At 47.5% G+C, this 19,481-nt stretch overlaps 1 protein-coding gene across 2 annotated transcripts in view; it reads right to left on the bottom strand.

Annotated features, from left to right (window-relative positions):
- The window catches only part of ALPK3 (alpha kinase 3), a 74,795-nt gene that overhangs the window by 42,261 nt on the left and 13,053 nt on the right, over nt 1-19,481 (bottom strand). Inside the window, exons 2-4 of one of the 2 annotated variants that reach the window (XM_081169175.1) lie at nt 19,110-19,148; nt 14,248-14,369; nt 103-220 (exon numbers count right to left, since the gene is read on the bottom strand). In XM_081169175.1, coding sequence (XP_081025301.1) covers nt 103-220; nt 14,248-14,369; nt 19,110-19,148 — 279 coding nt within the window. The remainder of the gene's footprint in view (nt 1-102; nt 221-14,247; nt 14,370-19,109; nt 19,149-19,481) is intronic. The other variant, XM_081169176.1, reaches the window with a different exon arrangement.

Genomic DNA, 19,481 nt, shown 5'->3' with positions numbered 1-19,481 from the left:
AGAAGGCCAATGTTCCTCAACATTCAAACCAGCCACAGCTAGCTAACAGGTATCCCCAACACACACACACACAAATGCACCCCGGCCACACACTTTCCTTACTTGTACAACTGCAGCGTGTGTCGGTTCCCATGACGAAAGATCTCGTACTTTGGCAAGCCACAGTATCTGTCCATCTCTTCATCATCTTTGTACCAGGTCACTTCCGGTTGCGGGTAACCTGATTAGGACATGACACATTAGCAGGAATTGGGGCACGGGAGTCAAGGAGCGCATAACCCCGAGATGAACATCATTCCAAGGTGCATGCGGGAAAGCCCCACATTCTGCCACATACAGGTTGATACCAGAAACTGCTCTGTTCTGCGTGGCTGTCCTGGTTGCAAAAGAGAGATTGATTCGAGCTGCAGAAGTTTGGGAAGATGGTCCAGTGTTTATAGGGCTGGGGCAAAGAGAGCCTGAGGCAAAGAAGCAGCAACAAGGGCTGCAACTGAGCACGACTAAAGGAAAAGTCTGGTATCTGCCCACTGTTGCTTGAGGCTCAAGTGTCCCCGGAGGAACAGAGTGCCTTCCGTCAGCTTTGGCTGGTGCTCCAGCTGTGCCCCAATCTGGACAGGGATAACCTAATTTCTATGGCTGACACTCTAGTAAACTTTAGGTTAAATTACTGCACTTTGTTATATGTGGGCTGCCTTTGAAGGGGGTTCAGGAACTGCAACTGGCCCAGAATTTGGCAACCAAGTTGCTCAATGGGGCAAGAAGGTCTGAGCCCGTTAACACTGATCCTGGCCAAGAACTGGCTGCCAATTAGTTTCTGGGCCCAATTCCAAGTGTTGGTTTTGACCTTTGAAGTCTTATGTAACAACAACAACAACAACAATAATAATAATTTATTATTTGTACCCCGCCCATCTGGGCAGCTCCCAACAGAATATTAAAACCACAATAAAACATCAAACATTAAAAACTTCCCTAAACAGGGCTTCCTTCAGATGTCTTCTAAACATCAGGTGGTTTTTTTATCTCTTTGACATCTGGTGGGAGGGCGTTCCACAGGTTGGGCACCACTACCGAGAAGGCCCTCTGCCTGGTTCCCTGTAACTTGGCTTCTGGCAGAGAGGGAACCGCCAGAAGGACCTCGCCGCTGGACCTCAGCGTCCAGGCAGAACAATGGGGGTGGAGATGCTCCTTCAGGTATACTGGGCCAAGGCCGTTTAGGGCTTTAAAGGTCAACACCACCACTATGAATTGTGCTCAGAAAGCTACTGTGGCTCAGGACCCTAATACCTCAAGGACCACTTTTCCCATATGAACTGACCTGGACCCCACGACTACTGTCCAAAGTCTTGCATCATGTGCCTCCTCCATGGGAGTTGCAGAGGGTAGCAACACAAAAATGTGTATTTTCTGCGGTGTCTCCCCACGTGTGGAATGCTCCCCCTAGAGAGGCTTGCATTACTGATCTTTAGGCACCAGACTAAAACTTCTCTTTTCCGCAAAACCTTTGGCTTTTAATAATCTGTAGTCTTTTTCAGTGAGTGGGTATTTTAATCCTGTCTTTTTAAAAATATGCCAGTTTAATAAACTTTTATGTTTTATTTTATGCTGGTTTAAACGAATGATTTATTTATTGTTGTAAGTCCCTTCGATTTATTCTGTAAAACTGTGCAACTAATAAGCTAAATAAACAAACAGCAACAATAATAAAAATATAATGGTGCCTGTCCTCCCCCCACCCCCAAAGTTACAATTCTCAGAGTGGTTTAATAATCAATAGCTTTTCCTATGGAACTCTGGAAACTGTAGCTCTCTAGAAATAGGGGTCTCATAACTCTCAGTATCCTTAGCAAACTACAGTTCCCATAATGCTTTGGGGCAGGGGTCTGCAACCCGCGGCTCCAGAGCCGCATGTGGCTCTTTTACACCTTTGCCGCGGCCCCGGGGCAGATACTAGTGAGGGGAGGAGGCGCATTGTGCGCCCGACGCTCCCCACTGTGGCGGGCGCTGTACTGGCTGTGACGTCGCATGGGGGCGGTGCGTGGGTTAGTCACGCACCATCCCGACGTCACCTTCCCGCCCGCTGTCAGATTACCAGATTACCAGATTACCGCTGTCATTACCATTAAGGTAAGAAACAATATATGCAGTGTTATGGTTTTGCGGCTCCCAGTTTTTTTTCCTTCAGAAACAGGTCCAAGTGGCTCTTTTTGTCTTAAAGGTTGCAGACCCCTGCTTTGGGGGAAGCCATGACTGTTTAAAGTGGCACAATATTGCTTTGCATGCATCATGCAGATGAGGCCCAAAATCCAGAAATTTGGGGGAGACAACAGAGGAAAGGGAAGGATACAAAGGAAGGTAAAACAAGGAAATAATATTCCTGACCGTCCAGATGCAAAAGGAGGGTAGGCTGACCCAGACTTACAAACGTTGCATCAAATGTCCAGTTTGCAACTGAACCACATGCTAAACTATCTCCCAAAAGCAGGTTAAATTGGGACATGGCAAGTTGCGATCTAGACGTACCAAAAAAACAAACTACCCTCTGAAACCTGATTCATCGGGATTCCAGCATGGCCTGCCAAAGTCAACCTGTGCTTAAATTAATTGCATGTTAAAGTGAAGAGGAAACCCCTTTGCTGCTAAATCATATGGGAAGTTTTTCACCATATGGCAGGTTTTCACCCGTCGGAACAAACAACCGTTCGTAAGCATGACTTGGGAAGAGTGTAGTGCAGATCAGGTGATCTTTTCTTGTCACATCTGACATAAATGGGCGATGAGAACATCCCCGCTGTTCTAGGAAGTGAGCCTGCTTTGGGGGGGTGGAAACCTAAGGTTAAAAAACAGACACTTAGCAGTGGACCAGAAGCTCCATGGAGAACCAAGCATCACAGTCTGTAAACTGAACCCAAAGTTTCCATTGGACAGAAGCAACAGCGGTTGCATCACAGCCCGCTTGTGCCCTCCAAATGCCATTGGATGACAGATGCCATCTGCCTTTTTAGTACAATGACATCATGATAACATGTGTGACTGGCTGCTTCTGAGCCAAACAGGCTATATTCTTGCTAGGATCAGCTATGGGCATACGGAACTAAGATGGGCCAGGGGGGGGGGAATCTCTCGTCTCTAAAGTTGCTTACCCCTCCAAGGAGAGTTAAAGTTGCCCGCTTGCCTTACAAAATAGCTTCCTCTGGGTCCAGTCCTCCCTGTACCGACAGGTAGAGAGGGCACAGAGAGACAGCTCCTGCAGTGTAGCTTTTGCACCTGTAGCCCCTCATGGAGCAGGGGTTGGAGAACCTGTGACCTTCCGGACAGTGGAGGCTGATGCATGAGGGCAAATGGGGCAGTGCCCCACCAACCTCAGCCTGCCCTCACAGTCTGCCTCCATATTTGATCCAGTCTAGGGCAGTGTTTCCCAACCACTGTTCCGCGGCACACTAGTGTGCCGCGAGATGTTGCCTGGTGTGCCGCGAGATGTTGCCTGGAGGGAGGCGGGCGAGTCGGGCGGCGAGAGGCGGGGCGGCGGCGGCGAGGAGAGGCCGCCCAGCGCGGGGCTCTCGCCGTCTGCCTGCCTGGCTGCCTGCGAGCTCGGCGGGCAGCGCCTCCGTCCGCAGCGCCCGCCTCGCGGCTCTCATTCCCTGCCAAAGCTCACCCAGCCAAGCCGCGCTCTCCTTCCTGCCTCGCTTTGCTGCCTCCTCCCCCCCCCACCCCCAAAGCTTGGAGGTTCCCCGGAAAGGGGGAGGAAAAAAAATTGAAACTTACACTTTCGTGCGTCCCTCCCGGCATGACGCTGCGCGCTGACGTCACGGGGCTGTAATGGTGGTGTGCCTCGAGATTTTTTTCATCAAACAAGTGTGCCTTTGCCCAAAAAAGGTTGGGAAACACTGGTCTAGGGGATGGCATTGCCTGCCAGCTTCTTCCTGCTTAGGCACTAGATGGGCCAACTCACTGCTCACCACCACTCACTGACTCAACCCTCTTCAACTCATCCATGGCTGGCCCTCACCTAAATTCCTGGGGCACACAACTACTAGAAGACCTTACCCTTTGTGTTCTCAGCATGGAACTAACTAGGGGCAAAACCAGAACAGATTGGCTTTGTTTATCCTTGGCTCTGGGCTCCAGCTACTGCCAGGCCCTCTATCTTCTGTCTCACTAGTCCCAATGGGCACCATCCACCACAGATTCTAGGCAGTTTTGGTATTCCAATACCCATCAGAGCCCAGCATGGCCAATGGTCAGAGGTGATGGAGCTGTATCCTAGCAACACAGGTTCCCCCACTCCTTCCTTACAGCCTAAATGTCCCCGGGGGAACTGAGAGGACATTTGGGATCAGTGTGTGGTACACAATGCTAGATATGCCTTTGACTCAGAGGAGTCAAGGCTCATATTTCCCAACTTGTAAGCATAAGACTCGGGAGCCGATGATGCTTGTTTGTTTCCTGCTTGGCAGGGGGTTGGACTCGATGGCCCTTGTGGTCTCTTCCAACTCTATGATTCTATTATTCTATGATTCAAATGCGCAACGAGCATCACTCTCCTGAATTCTGATTCCCCACGGAGCCCACACCCCACAAAAAAATACAAAAAAACTCATCTTGCCAGCCAGCCATATTTGCCCACCTCCACCCCCCCCCCAGGGCAAATCCTAGCCTCCTAACAAACAGGAGGGAGGGAAATACAGCAAATAATCCCTGGAAAATGTTGTTTCCCCAAGGACTACAGCAATTTAAGGGACCGAGCAAGTGAATGTTGGCTTCGGAAATCAGTTTGGCTTGCCTCAGAAATCATTTGAGCTATTTTGTGATGTTTGAGGAAAGAGTTCGGCTTATCCTGAGCCGAGCCAAAGTGAGCAAAGAGGGGAGCTTGGCCATAGCTAATTCTCAAAAGGCAGCGTTTCTCCAGCAAGCAATCTGCAGGCAACTGCTGCCTTCTCCTGCCTCTGGATTCGAGAAAAGCTCAGGGTGCGTGAATATACCCAAGGAAAGCAGCTCAATCCCAGACAGTTTCATCCTTAAGTGGCTCTTGAATAGTGCCCATTCTGGGAACCGTGCATAAGCTTGGATCATATTCTTGCAAAGCGCATTCAGCATGCCCTCTAAGCTTCAGGGATGTTTGCACAGTGATAATTACAGCTTTAAACCCGAGGCATTAACATAAGACTCGTTTCCTAAACCCATTCCTATTGATTTACACACTGTTTGCACTGTGGGGGGAAAGCGTCCAGGGAGCAGCTTGGTTTTCCGCTGTGCTTCCCTGGTTATCTCTGGTCCACAAGAGGGAGGATTAAGCTCCTGCCAGAACACGAACACACCCACACACACACCCCACCCCGCTGAAATAGGAGTCAAACTTACAAGATATTGAATGGGTATAGGAACAGTTCTGCAGTGACTTGTCCAGAGGGCCTTAAGGTGGTAATCCAGGAGACTAAGGATCTCCAAGGCCACTCACTGGCTCTAAACTCTGACTTAGGGACTGTGGAAAAATAAGATGACCAGAGCCTCTGGTCGCCTCTTGCTCCAAGCAGGTGCGCTTTGGGAATATAAGAGGTCGGCTTTGTAAACAGGAATGCGGTTCTGAGGACCTACACACACTATGCAAATACACAGATGTATCCGCCTGCCATTATTTATTTCACATAGCCTTTTTCTTAACCACAGAATCCCAGAGCCTGGATTTGCAGGACAGGATTCGGAGGCAACCAAAGAGCCAACAGCGGCTCCTCCGCCAGAGCCAGTTTTCACAGGAGATAGAGAGGCCAGATGCCAAGGAAAACAAGGCTCCTGCGCCCTTTTAAAGCCGTGCCAAAGGATTTCAGGGGTGTAGATTTACCTGCTGAAATTCCCTAATCTCTACAGAAGGGGGCACATCCCCCTGTCCTCTTCCACATCTGGTTATGCAGTTATTGGGACATGGACTGGAAAGATGCAAGTTCAAGTCTCCCTTCAGCCATAAACCACACTGGGTGATCTTGAGCCACCATTGCTTCTCAGCCTGGTCTACCTCGCAGGATTGTTGCGAGGATAAAATGAAGACACCCACCCACCCCAACGTGCATAGGCAGGGCAGGATAAAAACAAGTGCACACATCTGCAAACAGGGGATGATCTAAACCTTGCCTGTTTTTCCTCTCCGGAGGTGCCTGCCTCTCTCCTCCCAGTTTCCAAAACCAGCCTCTCTCTGCAACTGTCCTTCCAATTTGCCACAACCAAGGTGACCTCCAGTGTCTCTCATTCCATCCTCTCCCTTCCCCTGCTTAGGTCTCGGCACTTGGGCGAAGTTCAAAAAGTTATCTCAGCTCACAGGCACACACCGCCTTGCAGAGAGGCCATGGCAGGGCTGCCTGGGGGGCCGAAGTCCCCTCACACAGAGAGGACTGCGCAAGAGAGCCCCACAGAGAGAGCAGGGCTCTCTAACCAGATTTGGAGTCATCTCTGCACTGCAGTGAGTCCTGGGCAAAGAGTGCAACTAGCCAGGAAGCAGTTCTGTTGCAGGAATGGCTTTTAAAAGATGCAATAGCTTTAATCCCCTCCTTTCGAGGCTTCAGACCAAAATCCTTCGCCAAGCTTTCCTGGAGGTGCCAGGGGTTAAATCTGGACCCTTCTTTCCTTTGGGGAGTTATAGGGAGAGAACTATCCAAACGGTATAGAAATTTATTATGAGGCTAGAGCAGCAAGAATGTTACTTGCCCAAAAATAGAAAGCAGAAGAAGTCCCAGCAAAAGAAGAATGGATACAAAAAACTTATGGAATATGCAGAAACGGAGAAACTTACCGGAAAAATAAAAAATCAAGATGACAAACTTATTATAAAAGAATAAAAATGGTTTATGGAAGATTTGCAAATAAATTGTAAACAGATAAGAACATCGGCAGGATTATTGTAATAACCTGCAGTTTTATAAAAGCATGTATTTAAAGTGGATGAATAAATGAGTGAATTAAGTTAATTTGGATATTTAGCAACTAAAAATAAATTTAAGGAACCACAGAAAGAGGGGGGAGGAAGTCAAATTTTGAAATGTTAAAATGATTATAAAATGGTTGAAATGTATAAAATTGAAAATCATCAATCAATCAATCAATCAATCAATCATCTGGGACTTCTGCCCACCAAGCAGATGTTCTACCCTTCTCCAATTAAATGAGAAAGAGATCTTTGCCAACTACTCTAACTGGGGTAGCAACGGGTCCATTTCCATGTCAAATTGCCCATTAAAACCATCCTTTCAGAGGGGCTTGCCTTGCCCCTACCAAGATCTCCGACTGGTCCACATGGACGCGGTGGCTACAGAATGCAGCAAAGAGGCCAAAGTGAATTGAAGGGCCGGCCGGTTTGCCATCCCTGCCCCTTCAGCAGTTCTTCTGGCCAAGAATCACAGGAGTGACGTGGTCAGAGAGAGCCGTAATAGGAGCTGCCTCGCTCTCCCCCCCCCCCGCCCCCCGCCAGCATGTTGAAGACCTGCCCAAGAACTTGGTTAGACCGTTTCCCTCCAGGGACTCTGATTACATCTCTCAGACACATCGCCAGTAGTCACAGGTGCTGCTGCTGGGGGCATTCTCTATAACTGAGGATATCATGCACAGATGAGGCTGCCAGGTTTGGCATGGGGGGAAGGGAGAAACCATGCGCACACTTTGCATATGCCATGGAGGGATTCCCACTGTACACAACATGCACACACCATGCATTTAAAGAACACTTAAAGTCCTCTCCTGCCCAGGAATCCTGGGAACTGTAAGCTGCGAAGGGCGCTGAGAATTGCAGCTCTGTGAAAGGTAAACTACAAGCTCCCAGAACTCTTGGGGACATGTTTTGAATCTGTGGTGTGTACACAGCCAAAGGCCCCCCTCCACAGGTCCTTGTGCATGCATGATTATTTGTGCTCACGATGGCGCTGGGAGGGGTGTTATACATGACCCCACTTTCAACACCGTTTGCGCCTGCAAAAGCTTTGGTGCAGACATATCGCTTTGTTTCCCATCAGTGCAGACAGTCCAGTAGAAATCTACCCACAAGTACTATTGTTGCACTCTGAATAAACCAACCATCTAGAGAAGCCCATAAAGCTGAAAAACTCATCTCCCCCCTGAGCCTTAAACTGCTCAGGACCGCACAAATACAAGATGGGTGACACCTGGCTTGAGAGCAGTACATGTGAAAAGGATCTAGGAGTCTTGGTTGACCACAAACTTGACATGAGCCAACAGTGTGACGCGGCAGCTAAAAAAGCCAATGCAATTCTGGGCTGCATCAATAGGAGTATAGCATCTAGATCAAGGGAAGTAATAGTGCCACTGTATTCTGCTCTGGTCAGACCTCACCTGGAGTACTGTGTCCAGTTCTGGGCACCACAGTTCAAGAAGGACACTGACAAACTGGAACGTGTCCAGAGGAGGGCAACCAAAATGGTCAAAGGCCTGGAAACGATGCCTTATGAGGAACGGCTAAGGGAGCTGGGCATGCTTAGCCTGGAGAAGAGGAGGTTAAGGGGTGATATGATAGCCATGTTCAAATATATAAAAGGATGTCACATAGAGGAGGGAGAAAGGTTGTTTTCTGCTGCTCCAGAGAAGCGGACACGGAGCAATGGAGCCAAACTACAAGAAAGAAGATTCCACCTAAACATTAGGAAGAACTTCCTGACAGTAAGAGCTGTTCGACAGTGGAATTTGCTGCCAAGGAGTGTGGCGGAGTCTCCTACTTTGGAGGTCTTTAAGCAGAGGCTTGACAACCATATGTCAGGAGTGCTCTGATGGTGTTTCCTGCTTGGCAGGGAGTTGGACTCGATGGCCCTTGTGGTCTCTTCCAACTCTATGATTCTATGATACCTCAAGGAGCCTCTCTCCATATGAACCTACCCAGACCCTGAGATCATCTTCTGAGGCCCTTCTTCGTGTGCCTTCTCCTCCAGAGGTCCAGAGCATGGGTAGGCAAACTAAGGCCCAGGGGCCGGATCCGGCCCACTTGCCTTCTCAATCTGGCCCACAGACGGTCCAGGAACCAGCGTGTTTTTACATGAGTAGAATGTGTCCTTTTATTTAAAATGCATCTCTGGGTTATTTGTAGGGCATAGGAACTCGTTCATTGCCCCCCCCCAAAAAAATATAGTCTGCCCCCCCACAAGGTCTGTGGGACAGTGGACTGGCCCCCTGCTGTGAAAGTTTGCTGACCCCAGAGGGTGGCAACACAAGAAAGGGCCTTCTCTGTAGTGGCTCCCCGTCTGTGGAATGCTCTCCCCAGGGAAGTTTGCCTGGCGCCTTCATTACAGACCTTTAGGTGCCAGGCAAAAACATTCCTTTTTAACCAGGCCTTTGGTTGATCTGTTTGACATCCTATACCCTTTTAAAATGTGGCTCTTTTCGGGGGGGGGGGTATTGGGTTATTCTTTTTATTCAGGTATGTTGTGATCTTTTCTGTGAACAGAAATCGTGCAGCGGCAGTGCAGCGGCAGTGGGAGGCCCCATTAGCTAAAGTGGTACTTCAGGTTAAGAACAGTTTCAGGTTAAGTACAGACCTCCGGAACGAATTAAGTACTTAACCCGAGGTACCACTGTATTATTATTATTAGTTGGTCTCTAAGGTGCTTCTGGAAGGAATTTTTTTATTTTGTTTCGACTGAGAATCTATGGCCTTTTCCAGGAGGGAAGCAAAACAGCTGCTTTTAAAGTAAATTGTTAGACATCACAGCTGCAGGAAAGAGCCTGGAAACATGCCAGCCATTTCTGCTTGGAGAACAGAGGACATCCAGCTTGAAGACTCCGTGGCCCCAAGAGTATCCACCCCCTCTCTCAGCCCAGGAACCCACACAATCCAAGCAGGATAGCCAAGGTGAGGTCCTCCAGAGATCGCTCGACTCCAACTCCCATCAGCACAGCCAGTGGTCAGTGATGGTCAGCCTGCCCCAGGCTCTTCTGTGAGGAAGGTTGGGGTGTTAATTTAATAAACTCAAAATTAATTAATCTCAGGAGTGCCAGTCCAACAACATCTGGAGGAGACCATGCCCATGAGATGCAGATGTTTCTTAATTTTTATCTGGCTGTTTTGGGGAGAAAAAGCCAGGTTCCTTGCATAGAGGAAAGTGCCCTTTTTCATACAGGACAAAACCTGCAAATGACATGCAATCTCATCTCACTCGAGAAGTTTATCACACTTCACGAAAATAAATTATGGTGGGGGAGTTGGACTGGAATTTAATTTTGTCTGCTTCTTCTTTGCAAATTGAGGCTAGGGAGGTGTGATTTGCAGCAAAAAGCAAAAAAAAAACTGTCAAGAGAGGAGCAGGAGGCCACTTAACTCTTTCCTAGATGGCTAATTCCCCCCTCAAATCCCCCACCCTCCTGAATACATATTCAGTTTCAGGGGGTCTGGGTCCATGTTTACTTGCAGACATAGGCTTAGAGCCCAGTGAGGGAGACAATTCTCCACTTATATTTATTTACAAATTTCTATCTCACCATGAACAGCCCTCACAACAAATGAAAAACATAATGATTATAAAAATCAAAAGTCCAAGCCATGCATTAAAAGGACTTGAGAAAATTCATCAACATTTTACTGCAAATGTGTGCTAAAATACACACATTTGTGTGTGCAATTTTGTCTGTTATACATACATTGCAAAGCAATTTCCTCTAATACACTCCAGGGCTGGGCGATATATCAATATATTGTCCAAAACAGGTTTGAAATCCATATTTTTATATCGGTTTCATAATTTTTGACCTGGCAATATATTGCAAATCAGTGTGTGTGTGTGCGCGCGCGCTGTGCAAAGATCACAATGTGGGGAAAACCATGAAACTCCATCCTTATTTCAGACGTTGTGATATATCAGTATATAAAAATATTTAGCTGGTGATATATTGTGATGTTGAAAGCCAGATATGCCCAGTCCTAATACACTCCTTTCACAAATAATAAATTTATGCTGCTGCTTCTTTTGCACATTTTACCCTAATATAAACCTTTTTGTACATATTACTCCACTGGAGAACTGCACTGCGAAAAATGTGGAGAAGCACAAATTATAGAAGATGGCTGTGTTTCAGTTCCTGTGCTGTTTCAGAAAGTGCAAATCGGGGAGGTTTGCCTTTAAATGCAAACAATTGAATCTCTCTCCATCCTAACTCTGGGCTGAGGAATATGACTCCAGGTGAGTTTGAGGCGTGTCAACTGTTTGGTCCCATTCACACAGCCACAAGCGGCTGATTCCTTGGAAGGTACACAGAGTGAAATGAGAATCAGCAATTTCATATCCCTTGGGAAGCCTCTCCTATGACAGCGACTGCAGAAAGATGATGGCAATTCTCTGTAATCCCACAACATGCCAAGTGTTCCTGAACCCACCAACATACATTGGGTACCATTTTTTAATTTATTGAAGGCATTTGTATGCTGCTAAATGATGGACACCCAGCCCTAAAATGGAAAACAAGCAATTGGGAGGAAGGGTAATAGAACTGCAAGAAATCGTTTTGCTCAACTATGTTTTTATATGTGCAGTAAGTGGCCCAGAGTGGCTGGGGAAACCCAGCCAGATGGGTGGGGTATGAGGAGAAGAAGAAGAAGAAGAAGAAGAAGAAGAAGAAGAAGAAGAAGAAGAAGAAGAAGAAGAGAACCAAAACAAAACAACAACATGGGGCTTGAACCCACGACCCTGAAATTAAGCATGTCATGCTCTACTGTTTGAGAAAGGAGAAATATTATACCAGCCTTGCCCAACCTGGTGCACTCCATAAGTTGTGGGACTCTAGTTCCCATCAGCCCCAGCCAGCCTGGCCAATGGTCAGGGACAATGAGTCAGATCCCAACAACATCTGGAGGTCACAAGGTTGGGGATGAGTGGATTATTCACTTGTCAATTTTGTATTTGTCTGCATAAACTTCAGCAGGCTTGCCTGTCTTCCCACCCCTCTTTGGCTGTGTGGAGGAAAGCGATTCACTCTCCTTTGTCTGTGGTTTTAATGCAGAGGCTGAACTAATAAGTGACTACTTATTAGAGATGCTGTAGCAGCAGATCTGCCTCGACACAGGTGGACTAGTTGCCCTTTGAAGTCCCTGAAAGCTCCAGGATCTTACACAAAAGATGCTAGTCATCGCAGATACAATTGGGCCCTTGCCTAACCTCCCTCTTGCTGAGCAGAGATAATTTATTCCTGTCATTTCAAAGGAAGATACAGGCTGTCACTGAACTCTTAGGAGCAGTGACCAGGCATGCTAGCCAAGCCCCCAGCCTACACAAAAGGAAGGAAATGCTTTTTTAAAAACGGAAGGGGTGGGGATACTGTAAATTGTCTGAATATATGGGGAAAGCCAGACATGCATCGGGGAGGTGCTATTTTTACTTTGCTTTGAGGACAGCAGAGAGATCGAGACAGCAGCCATTGGTCAAGGAATGAAAGCAACAGAGAGAGAGAGACACAGAATCTTGGAGCAGAAAGGGCATTTGAAGCCCACCAGGAGGCCAAGGGGAGAGAGGCGAAGATGAGATCACCCTGGGGGCAAAGGGTACATCCAAGTCCACAGCTGGTGTGCAGTAAAATCAAATTATAGACTGGCCCAAATAAAATGCAACTAAGCGTTAAGGAAATCTGGGTGCGGAGTAAGCTGTGCAAATCTATTTCACTATTTGGGGGAAATTTATACCATTTGCAAAAGTGTGATTTTAAAAGGGTTTGGCATTGTTTTTTGAAACTAGAGAGGTTCCTCTCAAAGACTACCCTTCCTTACAATCCCTATTTTTGGCTGAGACACAGTCACAACCTGGCAAATTCAGGTTGATTGGAAGGAATGCTCATTAAATAGCCAAGTCAATCTCCCTGCAAACCAATCAGGATTTATGCCCAATAAACAGCTCATCTGGAAGTGCCCTAAGATGAGAAAATGGCTGGAGGGAAAGAATGGTGCTGTGCTTGTTGCAGGTGTCTAAGTAGCAAAAAAAGTGTGGTTCAAATGCAAGTAGCAGGAGGCATCAACTCTCTTCTCCAACTACCAGGTTTAGGAATTCAGCCACTTGGAAGGGGATTATAAAACCAAAAACACCCTTGCGCATTATTCCAAGCCATGAAAGAAGCTGTCACAAGCGCACAGATCCGGCCTGTTATCAGAAGAAGGGCTCTAGCCTGCAACCATTTATCTTGGTCTCTCAAGAGAAAACTGAAGCGCCTCTAAGAGATTCCGCCACAGTGTTTGGGAGACAGAAGCAAACATTTGAGATTGAGAGAACTGGCTGTGAGGTGTTCTTGCACCCAGAGCTAGGAAACTGACTGGAACTGGATAGTACCACAAGACTTGTAAGAGTACAGTTCCTGTTAACGGACAAAAAACTCTCAGGGCTGAACTGGGAGAGCCTCCAGACATTATTTTTATCATGCTTCAGGATGATTTCGGCTCATGATGGTACCAGGGCAGTTCTATGTGAACTGTTTCTTCACATAGAACAATACAAACAATACTGTTTGTGATTACAAAAGTTTTGGGGTGGTCATACCACATTGTTTCCAATTGGTGCATGCCCCGTAATTTCCTGCTAAACCCTTGTAACTTTTTATGCTGCAAATGTTCTTTTTTATTCAGTGCTAATTTTAGATCTGACTTCATGCGCAAACGCGGCAGACACACGAACACGTCTGCCACCACCATGTCTAGCTGGATCCTGAGAAAGAGAGAGAAAAAGAGTGCTGAATTTGGCAGCCAGGTTGTTCCCCAGGGCAAGAAGGTTTGAGCAAATAATGCCAATCCTGGCCCAACTGCAGGGTATGCCAATAGGTTTCCAGGCCCAGTTCAAAGTACTGGTCTTGACCTATAAAACCTTAAAGGGCTCAGGACTGCCATGCAGCAAGGACTGTCTCCCTCCATATGAACCTATCCAGACCCTGAGATCATCCTCTGAGGCTCACCATTTGTGGAATGCTCTCCCCAGGGAGACTCACCTGGCACCTTCATTGTACACCTTTAGGCTCCAGGTGAAAACGTTCCTCTACAACCAGGCCTTTGGCTGATTGACATCTGATGCCCTTTTAAATGTGTTATGGGAACGGATATTATTCGTTTGATCTTGTTAATATTTTTACTATGTATTTTGTGGTTTTTATATTGTCATTTTATGTCGTGGACCGCTCTGAGGTCTATGGCTGAAGGGCGGTGTACAATTTTAATTAAACAACAACCACCACCACCACCATTGCACTTGATCTGAATCCCTGCATCTTGCTGCTGTGCTACCTGTGCTAACATACCTGTCACGATGCAGGTGAACTTGGCATCTGCATCCTCGGAGACGGCGTACGACTTGAGAGTGGTTTCAAAAAGGGGCTGGGTTTCCTCGGTCAGCTGAGCAATGATTGCACAGAAGGTGCTCCTAGAAGCAATACAAGGAACAATATTAGAACATGGTCGAGGTACGTGGCGAAGAATTGCGAAGGCATTCTGTGCCCTTGTCCCCCCCCCCCCCCGTTCACAAGGATCTACCTTACAAAGCAGCCTCACATCCCAGTTTGACTCCCACTGAGAAACTGCTGGCCGAGTTAAAAGAGGCATGGCTCTGGGAAAACGGATCATGAAACTGCTCCCGTTATCAAACAATGATTGGGTCGCATCAGACTACACACCATACATTTAAAGCACATTTAAAGCACATCCCCCTGCCCCCCCAAAAAAGAAGCAGCCTGGGTACTAGTTTATCACACACAGAGCTACAATTCCAAGAACCCTGAACAAACTACAGTTCCCAGGATTCTTGGGAATGTATGTGTGCTTTGAATATATGTTGCACATGCTGCCCAAGTCCAACCACTGGTCCACCTAGGCTGTGTACGCACCATGCACTTGAAGCACATTGTTCCCCCTTGCAAAGAATCCTGGGAATTGTAGCCCTGTGCGAGGCAAACTACCATTCCCATGATTCCGTGGGAGAACTGGTGTGCTTCGAATATACAGTGTGCGTGGGACCCCACACTTTTAGTTTTAGTTGAAAGGTCTTAGTCATGTCCATCCATTTAACTGGGTCTATGCTGATGAGGCGTAACCCTAACCCATTGGAATTATAGCATGGCGTCTCATCCATGTTATCAACGTGGGCCAGAGTTCTGCTGTTGCCGCTCTTTGCAACATCCATCTCTGGGGGGAAAGGTTGGAGGGCTAGAATGAACCACAGTTTTTTATATTCAGACATGCCCTGGCAGCCACCTGGTCAAAAATGGGCACACATGTCCTAACCACACCCATGCCTCTGTGATTTTACACCCAAAATACTTTTGATCCCGGACCTCTTCATGGATCTCGGAGGATCAAGAGGATGTGCAACTGTTTCTGCATCAACATATTAGACAACACATGTCATGTGGACGCGACCCTGAATTAACTCAGAGGTATGTCCACATGTTTGACGAAGATCTGAGGACGCACTTCAAGCCATCAAACCGTGTTCTGTCTGTGAATTCTTCTTCTGTCTATTGAAAAGAGGCATGCAGTGATGCAATGCTAGACATATTGATTCAGGGAAGTCAATCTAATGCAGTGCTTCTCAAACTTGGGTCCCCTGCTGTTGTTGGACTACAGATCCCAACATCTCTGACCACTGGTCTTGCTACCTAGGGATGATGGGACTTATAGTCCAACCACAGCTGGGGATCCAAGTTTGAGGAAGAGTGGTGTAAGCTAAGGGATTTCAGCAGACCTGACTCCAACTGGTAAGTGTACAGTGAATTGGGGGCGGGGTCCTCCCCCAAAGCAAATACCGGAATTAGGGGTGGGGTTTTCCTTGGGTCCATGCATAGAAGGGAAAGGGTTAACCCTCTCCCCAGCCCCATCGCTACAATATGCCTCCCGCTGATCTGCTATTTGCATTGAAAAAATAATTAAGTGAAAAGCGAATGCCAGGTCTACTTTTGCCCCCCCCCCCCCGGTTAGAAAGACTTAATTGCATCTAAAGAGTAAAAGGTAAAGGTAAAGGATCCCTGACAGTTAAGTCCAGTCTCGAATGACTCTGGGGTTGTGGCGTTCATCTCGCTTTACTGGCAGAGGGAGCCAACATTTGTCCGCAGACAGCTTCTGGGTCATGCGGCCAGCATGACTAAGCCGCTTCTGGTGAAACCAGAGCAGTGCACAGAAACGCCGTTTACCTTCCCGCTGGAGCGGTACCTATTTATCTACTTGCACTTTGACATGCCTTCAAACTGCTAGGTTGGCAGGAGCAGGGACCGAGCAACGGGAGCTCACCCCGCCGCGGGGATTCGAACCGCCAACCTTCAGATCAGCAAGCCCTAGGCTCTGTGGTTTAGACCACAGCACCACCCGTGTCCCTTCTAAAGAGGTACGGTAAAGGTAACCCTGACCATTAGGTCCAGTCATGACCGACTCTTGGGTTGCGGGGCTCATCTCACTTTATTGCTGTACTGTTTTTAACATTTGATTGGGAGCCGCCCAGAGTGGCTGGGGAGACTCAGCCAGATGGGCGGGGTATAAATAAATTATTATTATTAATATTATTAATATTATTATTATTATCCAAGGTACATGTTAATATTATCTCCTCCCCATTCACTGCTTCAGTCACCTGTGCTGCTGAGAAAAGTATCACACTGGTTCCTAAGTTGCTCCCCAGGGGACTGGGTGGGGGACAACACCTATTTCTCCCCATGGCTATTATGGAACTAAGAAACAGCTGCAGTTCAAGCAGCCGTGGCATCTATTGCACCACCTGCACCATACACTTAAAGCAGTATTATAGCACTTTAAACCGTCACAGCTTCCCCCAAAGAATCTTTGGGACTGTGGTTTGTTAAGGGTGTTGAGAGTTCTTGGGAGACCCTTTGCAGAGCTGTGATTCCCGGAGTTTCCTGGAAAGAGAGACTGATTGTTGAGAATGCAGGTCACAAACAGCTAAGCCAGAAAAGCTGGAAAGAAAGAAAAAAATCCAAGCCCCCTAGAAATCTGATGCCGGTGGCCAAGAATTCAAAATATTTTTCAAGCCCCCACAACAAGCTTGAGGGCTAAATATTTGCTTTGAGGAGGAAAAGATAAGCCACACACGCTTCTCAGGGATCCACATTCTTCATCCAGTATCAGATTCCCATGCAATTTGGTATGTGCAAAACTACGGAGACCAATGGAGAATGCTCTTGGGGTGCAGCCACACCACACACTTCATCACTGTTTTGTGTGCATGTGTTTCCCATCCCCACTTCCTTCCTTGGTTCCAGCCCAGGCCATTTCCCCAGGACATTTCCATTGCAAATTGCAGCCTTAAGCTTTGCTGAATTGCATGACTGCTCTTGTGCGTTTATATACAGAGTCCAATCAGTTTGCTGGATGGAATGGTGGGAGGAAGCAAGGGAGTTTTGCGGGGGGGGGGGGTTGCGATCAGGCTCACCTTGTGTTTAAAGAAAATCAGCAGAAAGTCTAGGTAAATTGGTGCATGGATAGGATGGTGCAAATTTACCACGGTAGGCAGGATGGACAACAAGGAATGGCTTCGATCCAGCTCCATGGTGCAAAAATGTCTATTACCTTAATAAGGTTCAGGATTTTGTGCAAAGACACACACACACACAAACACGTCCAGTGCAAACCTTGGCGGATCAGGAAGTGTGTGGACTGCTGAAGTTTTCCTTAAATCATGAAACCTCCCTGTCTTTAACACAGCATAAGAGCCAAATTTTGATATACGCCGTCAGAGAGCTGCTTCTCCCTTATAAAGCCATTTTAGGAGACGGCCCACAGCTTGGTGGCAGAGCACATGCTTGCATGCAGAAGATCCCGGGGTCAATCCCTAGCATATCTGAGTAAAGGGGTCAGATGGCAGAAAAGGGGCACAACCTCCACCCGAGACCCTGTAAGAACTGCTGCCAGTTGTAGTGCAGGTCACTAAGTTAGATGAACAGATATTTTACTCTGTTGGAGGACAGCTTCCTATTTTTCTAGAAAGGCATAGGCAAACTCGGCCCTCCAGATGTTTTGGGACTACAACTCCCATCATCCCTGACCACTGGTCCTGTTACCTAGGGATGATGGGAGTTGTAGTCCCAAAACATCTGGAGGGCCACGTTTGCCTGTGCCTGGCTTAATACTTTTCCTTCCAGCCCTTTTCCGCCATGGATCTCTGTCTCTACACACTCCCCAACCTTGTTGCATGTCTCCAAGCTCATTTTTATCTTTCAGGAACCCCACAGTAGAGAGAGTTTCAGGAGGAAAGAGGTCTGGCAGGAAAAGGGTTCAGAATCCCCTCCCCACTCCAAATTGCCCCTTCCTCAAGGTGCTTTGTAAAAGAGAAGCAGTCCTCAGACTAATGTACATCTCATCTAGCTTGGAATTTACTCGTCTCTCCTGCTCTTGTTGGGACAGGAAACAATCTGAAGAAGATGGGTCATTTTATTCACAAAGGAGACGTTTCTCCCTTCCCTGTAAAATCAAACTCTCTGCTATTCTAGCAGGCCCCTCGTCCAACACAGAAGCATTGCCAATAGCCATATTCAGGAGATTTGGTGCCTGCTCCTCAGCGACTGGTGACAAATCTGGAAAAGCCAGGTAGCCTTCCATAACCTTTGTCAAGCCATTTCACATAGCAAACACAACTTATTAAAGCCAGCCTCTCCCAACCTGGTTCCCTCTAAATGTTGCGGACAATGACTGCCAGCAGCGCTGCTGCGTCTCATAGTTCCAAACATCTGGAATAATGTTGGGTGGTGCCCATTTGGACCGGTAGGGTGGAAGGGAGGGAGACCAACAGTAGGCACAGCCACCGCCTGGTTGGCTGTAAGAAAGAAGACAGGCAGGTGGGGGCTGGCTGAGGGCAGACTGTGGTTGGTGGGGCAGTGCTAAGGGGCCCACCTCCAGTGAGAAGGCACCAGGTTCGAGGGAGCTGACTTGAACCAAAGCATCCCAGAGTGCGGGGACAGCATCCTCCTTCTTTAAAACTATCCTGTTGTGTATTCCACACATCTTTACGGAGTTTCTTCAGTACAAGCAAGCATAAGCATGCAGGATCGAGGCAGCATTGTCAGTGCGGTTAGTACCCCTGAACTCAGTGGGTGAGTTGCACAGAAAGTCTTCTTGACCCCGGAAGTGTGCAGTCAGACAAGACTAATACAATATCATTTACCTTCCAAAGCTGGAGGGAGATAACCGGCTGGTTGATAAGCTAAGCAGAGACAGCAAACAAAATAATTAGAATTTAAGAGTAATAATAAGAAAGCATAAAAGGGAGCTCAAAACAACAGTTATTGGGATGTATTAAATGAGTCCTCGCAACACAAGTCAAGAGACTATTAATAAAATTCAGCTGCCTACCACCGCCTGCCAGTATAAACACACGACGCTGTAAATTGCAACCAAAGGCTATGAATGAAAAGGGTCGTTAACAGCAGGGGAGAAAGGCAAGGGCAGTTCTGTATATCCCCAAAATGCCACTGGGAAGTGTTAGGCAGGCATCGCATGGTTGTGGGGGCACAAGGCAGCGAGGGCTGGCACAGTT

The sequence above is a fragment of the Podarcis bocagei genome, assembly GCF_964188305.1.
Source record: "Podarcis bocagei genome assembly, chromosome: 14".
Lineage (NCBI taxonomy): Eukaryota > Metazoa > Chordata > Lepidosauria > Squamata > Lacertidae > Podarcis > Podarcis bocagei.
The sequence above is the reverse complement of the archived record's forward strand: the minus strand, read 5'-3'. Positions and strand labels throughout refer to the sequence as shown.